Genomic DNA, 11,824 nt, shown 5'->3' with positions numbered 1-11,824 from the left:
GTTCAGCTAAACCTGTGCTCCCCCTATCAACAATCTCAACATTACCATTTCCTTGTCACTTGTAATATGGGCACGAATAGTTGTCGTCATTCATTTCATTACACAGTAATCACACTCATATGAGCTGATTTGTTAATTACACTACAATATATCATCACAATAGTAATTAATTAACAAAGATATTTGGAATAAAACAATTATACGAAAGTATGGACCAAAATACCAAACTTTGAGGGCCAACCATCCAAGCTTTTTAGCATTAGTAGTTGATTTCCCTAACAATATCACATGTGTTGCAAATGAACTATGAAAAAAGAATGTTTTAGGATACACTTATATAACAAATACAGTTCATAACATCGAGGTTCTTACCAATCTACTACTTGTTTGAGATGTTTGTGAGGAAATTTGTGCAATGAACAAAACCACACAACAATGTTGTCCGGTAGGGAAACCACAAGTAATTATCAATGTCACCTGAAATAGGTAATAACTTAATTGTTATGTCCTAAAATCACATATGAAACTTTCAAGTTAACAAACTACACTTACCTAGAAAAATAAGGGACAAAATATATCTCCTTCCCTGCTTAAAGTAGTTGGTGACGTATTATTGAGTGTCATCAAATTTATTGCCTTCATGAGTGACTTGGGGGTCAATGAACCCATAGACATCATTGGACCCCAAATTGTTATTGACACCAAAGATATATATGAAAACAAAGAAACTATTTCATATAAGTAACCAGATAAATCAATTTTATATAAAGAATGGTTCATAGACTTTCATCATCCACAATTAAATTAGGGTAATATTCAACTTCTTTTTTCTCGACGCAAGCTCTATGACATCATCCTTATACAAGTACAATGGGATGTCCGAGTCTATACTAAATACAGTAGAATCTCATGCAACCATGATCAACTCATCTGCAATGGTGTTAGTAAGTTGTTGTAATGCACCAAGAGGGTTGTAGATAAATGATATTTCTTGGGTGTAGGACTTCCCTCTTCATGTGTCTCCTATAACATGGAAAAATATTTAAGTCTGAACATCAATAACATGTGATGTTCAAAATTGAGTAAAGTATAATGCGAGTCTATACTGGGGGGTTAGAAATAGAACTAACCAATGGTCTAGGCTAGGCGACAAAAGATTAAAATGTCTATGCCATAGTAAATATCTCATTTGTAGGCATAGTAAATATCATCATAGACAACATGATGTACTTTCTCTTCATGCACAATCAAGGAGATAAGTTGTAAATTATCAATATAATAGGCCAACAATTGTGATTGGTACTTAAATTACCAAATGAGTTTGTTCCATCAATAGCTAAACCAAGCTGGAGATTTCTACATTCTTGACCGAATTGGGGAATTTCAAGATCAATATTTTTCCATTGCATTGAATTCATCAGTTGTTCTCTCATCCATATTCCATAGAAGGTTTTTAACGTCATTTAAATTCGCAAACAAACGCTTAAGTCTGGCCACGATTGGAAGATACTAAACTACTTTCAAAGTGGAACCATCCTTTTCTATCTGACAACTTTCTTTACTATTGTTTTTTTTTTTGCTTATATCGTGAAGACCCACATTTTAGACATTTTTTAAAACCTTCAAACTATTTCCGATATAATATGCAATCATTCAAACATGCATGTTTCCTTTTATACCCCCTACCCATCGGGCACAATTTTTTTTCGCATCATAATTACGAGTGGGTAATGTATTTTCATCTGGAAACATTTCATTCAACAACGACAACAATTCTATTAAACTTTTATTGGTCCATCCATTGATCGCCTTCAAATTCATGAGCTTAAGAGTGTTGACAATTGTGTGAGTTTAGTTGAATCGACATAGAAAGGAGTTTTTGCATTAGTCGACATTGTCTCATACACATGTGATTGGACAAAAGCTTCTACGCCAACATCACAAATCATGTCCTTTATTTTGTCTTCTTCCAGTCGATTTTTCATGGTGGAATCAAATACATGTTCAATTCTGGAGATAGTTAGGGAGACTGTTGGAAAGTCTATTAATTCGTCGTGTCATGTCCATGTTGTATAACATTGAAGGAAACCATCACAGATAAGATGTTCCCTAATTTCGGTTGCCTTCAGTTTTCTCTCATTCAAATAGTTGACACAAGGACATCTAAACTTTACTTCATCATCACTTCTATCCTCATTACATTGTGCAAATTATATAAACTCTTCTACTTCTCTCTCGTACTCAACATTAATGTGTGGTGCATTAATTCAATATCTATCAATTCGTATATATAATGAAATTGTTTACATTATTTCAGTAATCTTAATGACCACTTTGATTGCTTTTGTATTCAAGGTTTGACTATATCTCATTCAAGAATATTTACTTTCTTTAGTTTATTGAACATATAAATTTTAAACAACATATCTAAAATTTCACGAAATTTTGTCAACATTTTGCATTGGTCTTCAGGTTAAACGAAATGAAAGTGATTAAAAAGCACAATCAAATAGGCACTCAAAGATCAATACAAAATATAGTTGCAAAATATTCATGAATTTTAGGACATGTATATTAAAATTTATATGCATTAATAAACTATGAAAAAGTGATTACTCTTCTTAAACTGTCCAACCGGACAATTCAAGATTCAATACTATAAATTATAATTACTATCTACTCTTATATTCACTTTTAAAACATATATTTCTTCAATAAACATGGAGACAATAAGTAATTTTAGAATTGAATCTCAAACAGAAAAATAAGGCTAATTGAATACAACAATATATTTTAGTCCACCACAAAAAAAATACATCAACACAAAAACAATACATGAACACAAAAACAAAAAAAAAATTATTAGTCTCAAAAACCAAAAGTAACCAAAGAACGCCCCAAAAAGGTAAAGAACAAAGGAACAAAAGCTCACTACGGAGAAACGAATGAACGAATGCAAGACCACTAAGAAGGAGTTCAAACCACGTTAATGGAGGCAATGGCGATGGCGTTGGAGGCAATGACAACGACTTTTAGAGGCAATGGATCAATATTAGCAAAGAGGAGGTGATGATGTGCTGACATGGTGGTTCGAGGAAGAAACCATGGATTCAGGTGTCATTCGCGGAACAAACAGAAGACGCAGTAGAAACCAACTCGTAATAGAAGTGACTCACTTAAATTCGTAGCCAGAGAGTTTCGAGGAAAGAGAAACACACAATGAACCCTAGGTTCAACTTGGTGTTGACAAGGAATTTAGGTTTTTGGTTCTTTTTTATGTAGAAGTGGTTAGGGACAAAATTAAATGATGGAGAAGCTGGATTGAACAGTGAAAACCCTATAAAAGGGAAGAAACTCTAGATGAACTGATTAATCAGTTCAAATGTGAGAATGATTGGTGGAAATGAGGTTTCTATGGTTGAAAAGGCTGATTCAAAGAGAAATGCAAAGTAAAATGGCAGATTTGTAAGGAGGATGTGGTTAGTGAATGAGGAGCTCTCGAGAGAGAGTGAAATAAAGGTATGAAGATGTCGATCGCGTGAGAGATTGACGAAAACGCGAGAGGCGAGGCTCGAATAAGGACGTGGTGAGGGCTGACGCATGCACGAGAAAAGAAGATGTGTCAGGTGATGCAAGCCTTGAAGACTTAGTTTGATTGGGAAAAAAATCCTTTGATGAAGGTGAGAGAAACTGATAGGGAAAATAATGGGAAATGAGAGAAATGAAAGTGTGAGATAGAAGTTGGCTAGAGGAGATTCTTGGATTGTCTAGCCTTGACTTTCAAGGTAGAATTGAAATTCTAGAGTTCTCTCTACAGAATAGTCAATTCTCATTATTCTCAAAAGTACTCTTACAAAAGGTGCTAGCATGCTTTTATAGGGATGAAAGTCCCACCTATGCCTATCACATGCTTAACACACTTAACACATGCTTTATACAAAGATAAGAAATACTAAAATAAATACTTGGACTTGGGCCCAAGTCATCAAGAGGGGTTCGAGAGCAACGAAGAAACGTGAAAAGAAACTATAAAACATTTTGTGAATTTGCACTTTTTTTACCACTACGAAGACATATTGCCTCTATTGTTTTAATAACCGAAGCAATATGCACTATATGGTGTTGGTTCTACTAAGAATCAATGCCAAAAGCATCACGAAATATTTAAAAAATAAAAATTTTGGAGCCATTTTTTACTTTTGGCTCACACCATTGGCCTCGATTCTTTGTAAAACCAAAGCAAAAGGCGTACATGACACTAGTTCTCTAAAAACCTGAGGCCATATAATCCCTTCAGAATTTGAACTATCTGAAGTTCCTTTTGCAAGGTGTAAAGTCAGGATCCTATGACAACAGTTCTACAAAAAATCGAGGCCATAGACTTGTTCAGAATTTGAAAAGTCTGACATATCTCTTTGTAGGAAGGAACGTCAGGACCTTATGGCATCAGTTTTAAGGAGAATTGAGGCAATAGATCATGACTAGTGTGCATTGAGTTGAAAAGTTTAAATTTGTGCTTATGTGGCCCACCTTTAAGCTTCAATTTTTTATTAACCGTTGCCAAAAAGGGTATATGACCTCAGTTTGTTTTCTAACTGAGAGTTATAAGATCGCGAAAATTGCAAAAATGTCATTGCACCTTTCTATGCTTCATTTTTGTGGAAATTGAATCTTATTAGGTGCGTTAAAAGCCCATTTTTGTACTAGTATAGTGATTTTTCATGGATTGAAATCTAAATATGAGTAGGTGGTATTTATTCATACATGGTATGGTGTTTATTCAAGTATGATCTCGTAATGATGATGAGTTCATGTTAAGTAATATGCATGATATATGTGTTTGACATAATTCCATGAATCTAGTGGAGAGATTCTATAGTGGTGTTTAGTAGTGTAATGTATTAATCTACGGGCTCCGAAATTGGGGATGATCTTAACATTCTAATAATCATCCAACATTAAGTAGAGAATGGTGGGTTATGTCGTGAGGAGTAGTATGAGGTCCTAATTTACAGGTCGTTCCTTGGTCATAGGTGATTGACAGACTGATCTTGTGTGGTAGCTTAGGTGGGCAAGCTATTCCAGTAGACAAGTGCAGGTCCCCCAAGAGTTTGACATCTATACATGTATTCAGATGGTCAAGTCTAGAATCAATTATTGTATGTCTTAGGATTGATTGATTTATTTGTGTTATATGTTTACTCCTATAAAAGTGTTGAATGATTGTTTTTGGTACATTAGCTTATCCTTTCTTTTTTATTGTCTGTTTGTGTGTCCCTTCTTTTTTGCGATGATCACCTTAATGATGTGAGCATATGAAGATGTTCTAGTTGATCCAGTGTAGGATGGGAGTGATGTTGAAGCTTAGAAGTAGACAATTTTCACTTTTTGTTTTATTTGAAAATCAGTATTACGTTTTTGTTTTTAGTTATAGAACTCAGAGATATAAAATATTGATATGTGTATATATTTGATGTTATGATTATGTATAAGATAATAGTTTTATGTACATGGGATTATATGTTCTTTCAACTGTTTATATTTATATGTGATTGTCTTTTTTAGTAATTGTATAAAAATGTAAGTAATAATGTTTTTTCAAAAAATTCTCCTAAATTTAAAATTAATAAAAAATTACTTGGAACATTTAAATTCCAATTAAAATTGACTTATTTTTTCAAATAATTTTTTCTTCACAAGAAAATTTTCCATGAAATTTTATTATAAATTACTTTTCATGTGAACATTTTGATGAGATAATTTTTTAAAAAAAAGAAAAATAATAGGAAATGTTTTTCAAATTTTCGAATTCTATCGTAATTAATTATTTAATCACTTTTCAATCAAAATCCTTAATAATAAGAAAAGTGTTTTCTTGTAGATTTTTTTGTAAACAAATCTATGAAAAACCCATCAAGAAATATAAGAAATTGTAATTGTGAAGCAGAACCGGGAGAAGGTAGAAAATGATGATGAGATCATAGAAGTGTCTGAAAAAGGAGTGAAACTACACAAATCAAGAACACTACAAAAACTTTAACATCAAAAAGAGATGGATATATATAAAAAGTGTGTTCTTCAAACTCCTCAGGTTGGTAAATTCATGATTTGGAAACTTGACCTTTAACAACTTTAATCAGGTTTTCAATCTCATCAGCAACTTCTTTCATGGAAGGCCGTTTTTGCCTCTGATCATCCAAGCATGAAACTGCGAGATACCCCAATGACTTCATAGTTTCCAATTCCAAATCACACGCTCCCTCTTTAAGCAAAGGATCAACCACATCCATCAACTTCTCCTCAACCATTTTCCTCTTCCCATACATGGCCAAGTTCACACTCTCTTCTTCCCTGTTGAAATCAATGGCTTTCTGAGCAGTGAGCAACTCCATCAGCACTACTCCAAAGCTATAAACATCACTCTTATCAGTCAACTGAAAGTTACGATAGTACTCAGGGTCTAGGTACCCTAGTGTCCCTTGAGCACTGGTGAATATATGGCTCTTGTTTTCTTCAGCCAACTCAACAAGCCTTGATAAGCCAAAGTCAGAAACCTTGGCATCAAGCTTGTCATCAAGAAGTATGTTGCTTGATTTCACGTCTCGGTGGTAAATGGGTGGCACAGCTGAAGAATGCAGATATGAAAGCCCTTCGGCTGTTTGGTGTGCAATTTTGAGTCTTTGGTGCAATTTCAGGGGTTCCCTTGTGCAACAAGAATGGCGATGAAGGTAATCAAAAAGGGTCCCATTAGAAACGTACTCGTATATCAGCAAAGGGTCTTCAAGTTCCAAGCAACAACCAAGGAGTCTCACCAAGCTTCTGTGGTTTACTTGGCACAGAATTCGAACCTCGTTTTGCATCTGATCAATGCCTTTGGTGCTTCCAAGCTTCGCACGCTTGATGGCAAACACGGTTCCATCATCGAATGTCCCCTTGAACACTTCACCGAATCCACCGGTTCCAATCAGATTTTCTCGGGAGAAATCGTTCGTTGCCTTCCTTATCTCTCTGCCAGTGAAGATTCTTGATGATAAAGCACTGGCTTTCACACTTGAGACTTCTTTTCTCTTATTCCTTTTAGCTTCCTTTGCTTTTCTTTTTGCTTGGTTATGCTTCTTGTAGAAGATCACTCCTGTGATTGCTAGAACAAACACTATTCCTCCTATGGAAACAACCACTGTCCAAAACAAGAGTTCAGAACAGAAAGTCATAAAATTTCGTGCTTTTATCTTCACTTTTATGTATCATCTCACCATCAAGTAATAGAATATTTCCCACTAATTATATCACTTTTCATACAATATAATAAAGGGTTTATTGTTAATCTTGCAAAATTGTATCGCACTGATCAGAACTGTTAAATGTTGGCATATAACAGAAGGAAACTAAAGAGGCTGATAAACACATACCAGGCACGAGCATCTTCTTTTTCTTCCGAACTTTGCAGTGGCTGTCTTTACCATGTCCTGTGCACGTTGTGTCTGCATGTTAGAGAAAATCAATTAATGGATTTCTTTTTTTCACGTCAAGTTGTTGAAGAAAGGAAAAAAAAATATATTTAAGTCATTTTCATTAAAAAAATAAAAAAATTAATAATTCTTCATTTCTTTTAATAAAAAATTGCCTAAGTTTTTTTTTTTTAAATGTTGACACTCATCTTCGTTATTTTTAATGAGTGACACTTAATTTTTATTTTATTTTGAAAATAACATATTCATTGAAATTTAAATAAATTTTTTGAAATTAAATATTAAATTTTTAAAATAAAATTTTTATAAGAATTATAAAACAATTTAGTGATTTAATTATGAGAAAATTAAACTCATATTTCTTTAATGTCTTCTTATATAATCTTATAATTCGTATTCATCTCTCTAGCTATTTATTTATATTTATATTTACATTAAAATTATACGCATGCAAAAATTATATATATATATATATATTATAAACTTATAAAAAAATATATTTATTTATATTTTAATCCGACAATTCATTTATAGTTGAGTATTTTCATTTAAATATTAATTGGTATTTTATTTAGAGGTAAGTCATTTAAGATAAATTCACAAAGATAAGTATAATTTACTTTAAGCAAACAAAAAAAGGTTAAAGGACATTGAAAATTAAAAAAAGAAAATGGATAACAAAAGTATTTGAAAATTGTAATAATAATCGTTGTCTAAATTTAAATAATTAAACTAATAGACATATTGAATAGTTATAAATTTTAAAAAATATAATTTGAAGCATCAAACAAACATTATTTTACGTGGTACTTACATTTTAAGTTTTTCTTTTACAATAAAAAAAGATGAGAATGTATTTAATATAATAAATGTTTTTTGTGGTTTACTGAAGTAGTGTTTTTTTTATAAACCTGAAAAATATTTCTGAAAACTAGTAATTATAAATAAACAAGAATTCTTTTTTTCTTTGTTCACAAAATAATGTGAATATATTTTTAATACATCAAAATGTACACATGTAGGGAATTTTTAACCTAGTGAAGCCATTAAAATTCTTAATATTACTTTTTAAGGTAGTGCTTGCTCCCACAATTTTTTTAAAATTTAATATGCAATTTAAGTAAACGATAAAAATCTAATAACTAATATATCTTTAAATATTAAAATGTAAACTATTGGGAAATAGAAAGAGAAGAAAATTATGGCCATACTGTGTGTCTGAGTTTGTGGTTGACAGGAACCATTGATGGGGTCCCACCCAAACCCAGCATTGCAGAAGCACCTTTGAACCCCACCACTGGGCCCCACTCCACATTTCGAGTTCAACAACTCCTTGCAATCTATACTCGCCTTACAAACCGGTTCCTGTGGTGCCACCCACTCGATCCCGACCCCACTCTCCGGCCACCGCTTCCCCACAGTCGCCACCGTGCCGTTAAAATCCACAAAACTCTCATACGCCGTGCACTCTCCGCCGTGCAAGCGAATCGCGAAGTCTTTGCGGGCCCCGCCGCTTCGGTACTCGCAGCACGGTCCAGCACCCGCGGCCCCGCACACGCTGAAATCTGCGTGCTCCTTAATATAGCTGTGGCACGCGCTGCTTGGGGAGCAGTTCATCGAAGGCGCGTGGGCGGTGCAGTTGAAGAGAAAAACGGTGTTTCCGGAAGCCACGCTAAAAGGAAGGGTCTCGTTCAGGTGCATGCCTTCGCTGCGGAAGTCCGTGGACACGCACATTTTAGGAGCCAGCGTGGCGGGTCGGGTTATGATCCGACGGGTGAACGGGTCAATAGACCTGATCGCGTAAGATGATCCGGCGAGTGCATCGAACCAGAGAATACCCGCGGTGCACCGGATCTTGTACCACGGGTCGCCACATTCGGGTCCAGTGCTTAATGGGTAAGGAACCGGGTTCGGACCGCAATTCCCGCACTTTCGCATGGCCTGGGCCCGTGATAGCAACAATGCCATGGTTGTGAACATTAGCATTGTAATAATGTTAGGTTGGTCCATGAAAGTGCTTAATGGAACCATATGGTATAAAAAAGAAACAATTGGTGATATATAAGCACTGTCGTCATTGGTCAGATATTTTAATTAATTAGTTTATTTCTGAGTTAAAATTATAGGAAAAATGATATGAAAATGAGTGGCAGACAGTCATATATGTGTGTAGGGGAATGTGAAATTTGGTGCGATTTTCAAAAATTTGTGCAATTTTATGGAACGATACAGATATGGAAGTCCTCTGGTGCAGAAAAGTGGAATATGGTGTAAGTGGGATGAGATTAATTGATTTTGAACGTCTTAGTATACGAACAGGAAACATTGCATGTAGCTGATATTGGTTTTCTAAACTAACTATATCTCGGTTTTCTAACGAAGATTTGCATGTTTCGTTCTCACCATGCATGGGTTGAAGATGGTAACAAAACCCATCGATATTGTTTTAGGCACATTCATATCACCATATGTGGATTTGTTATGGGGTTCCATCTTTGAGGAAAATTTTATTGTTGGAAGACTTGGAAACCACTAATCAAATATTTACAAGATACTAATTATTTTTTATTTGTTGTCAAACTCTCAGAGAAAAGTGATAAATAAACATTGTATTTTTTTTTTATAAAAATATGTCTTCTTCTTTAATTTATAGACATATTTTATTTGTGTAAGTTATAATGGTATTTTCAATATAAATAAGATTTTTTGCTTTTCAGTAAAAGCTAGTATTACTGGATGAGTTTACGGAAAAAACTAAGTAAAATTGTAATATATGTAATTTAGTAAATTCTCTTGTACGACTCTTTCTTGTTTTTCTTCACGACCTTCTATTATCTTTTACGAATCATCATATCTTAATTACATAAGAATATATTTTACAATTTTTAAACCCTAATTAAATGGCACTATTTTATATTCATAGGGCAATTCAAGTGACTTGTATCTTCTATAAACTTCTTCTAGTAATTATCATTTTTTATTAGCTTCTATGATTTGATTCTTCGAGTTTTTCAATTTCTCAAACATGACAAGTAAAAAAAAAGAGTAGAAAAACCCATTATATAACACCAAGTTAAAATAGTCTCAATAATTCCTCAATAACTTTTTTCTTTTTTGACAAAAAGGAATGTTAGTAACAATAATATATTTAAGAGTCGTGGTAATTAGTCCTCAGAGTTCTGATTAAGAATTTTAAAAAATATTATGGAAACATATTTAAAAGATCATAATTAATTACAATAAAAAGTTTGGCCTTATTTCGTCGTCAAAATCAAAGAGAAGATCTTGGGATATATAACTTTAACACATTATATGTAACATATCTCTGAGAATTTGGAATTAATTACCAAGATCCAACACATCATTCTTTAATGATTTTTTATGACCCTTTTGCCTCCTCATCACAAGCTTCAATCTGTCCTTTTCACATAACCCAAATCATTCGACATTAATTATTGTCATCACACACACTTGTTGCTATGCTAATGGAGAGTTGCTCCGGTGGCTGCACGAACAAGCAGCCAGTCAAATTTACAAGCAAAAGGATTTTGAAAACATGAAATTGTCGTTACGAAAGTGATATCACAGTTCTCCATATATATCCCAATTTCCATGGAACACAATGGTTTTGTTAATCACGGAAGAAAGTGCATGATCGACTCCAGAATATGAGGAAGGCTTCATCTTAAAATAGTCCCTTTCATGTGCTCAAGTCATGATTTCGTTCTCAAAAACAACATCAAGTATTTCAAACTCTCTTTTTCTTTCATACACCAGAATTCTAACCTTAGTTTTGAGGTATAACTAACTCTATTTCATATAAAATCGCTAATGGAGTAATCTATGGAATTATACGTTATGCAGAACCAAAAGATGCCCTATATGTACGAGAATCATCTTACTCTTGGTTGCTGTGACACCCGGGCACGGAGACGAGGGCGGGGAGTGACGCCGGTGCAAGAAGCATGGTGCAGGGGGCACAGACAAGGAGCGGCTCCTGACAGCAATTATAAAAAATGAAATTTTATTTAATTTAATGTTATAAAATTAGTGTATAAGATAAAATTTGCATCTACTGAAAATTTTGTATTAACTTAAGATCTATATAAAAAAATACAAGTTTTGATTTAAGATAAATTCATTTAAATAGATTTAAAATAATGCGAATTTAGATAATTATAGGTTGAATTTGACAATTTAAATTTATTTGTTAAAATGAACAATTTGACTTGGTTTTTCATACAATGACATAGATAACTTTGAAAATAACCTAAGTTGTTATTGATGGACTTTATTTATGGAATGTATTTATTAAGGAGATATTAATTATAAATATGACATTGAGCTTTACTCAC

General features: G+C 33.4%; 1 protein-coding gene across 1 annotated transcript; it reads right to left on the bottom strand.

Moving 5' to 3' along the window:
• Positions 1 to 5,913: 5,913 nt before the first annotated feature.
• On the bottom strand, positions 5,914 to 9,630 carry LOC108327446 (wall-associated receptor kinase-like 20). Its single transcript, XM_017561146.2, has 3 exons — positions 8,681 to 9,630; positions 7,410 to 7,481; positions 5,914 to 7,177 (listed from the first exon to the last, which is right to left on the bottom strand). Exons 1-3 carry the CDS (start codon positions 9,498 to 9,500, stop codon positions 6,102 to 6,104), a joined length of 1,968 nt encoding a protein of 655 aa, XP_017416635.2. The 5' UTR covers positions 9,501 to 9,630; the 3' UTR covers positions 5,914 to 6,101.
• Between the last annotated feature and the right edge of the window lie 2,194 nt (positions 9,631 to 11,824).

This window comes from Vigna angularis, chromosome 2, assembly GCF_016808095.1.
Source record: "Vigna angularis cultivar LongXiaoDou No.4 chromosome 2, ASM1680809v1, whole genome shotgun sequence".
Lineage (NCBI taxonomy): Eukaryota > Viridiplantae > Streptophyta > Magnoliopsida > Fabales > Fabaceae > Vigna > Vigna angularis.
The sequence above is the reverse complement of the archived record's forward strand: the minus strand, read 5'-3'. Positions and strand labels throughout refer to the sequence as shown.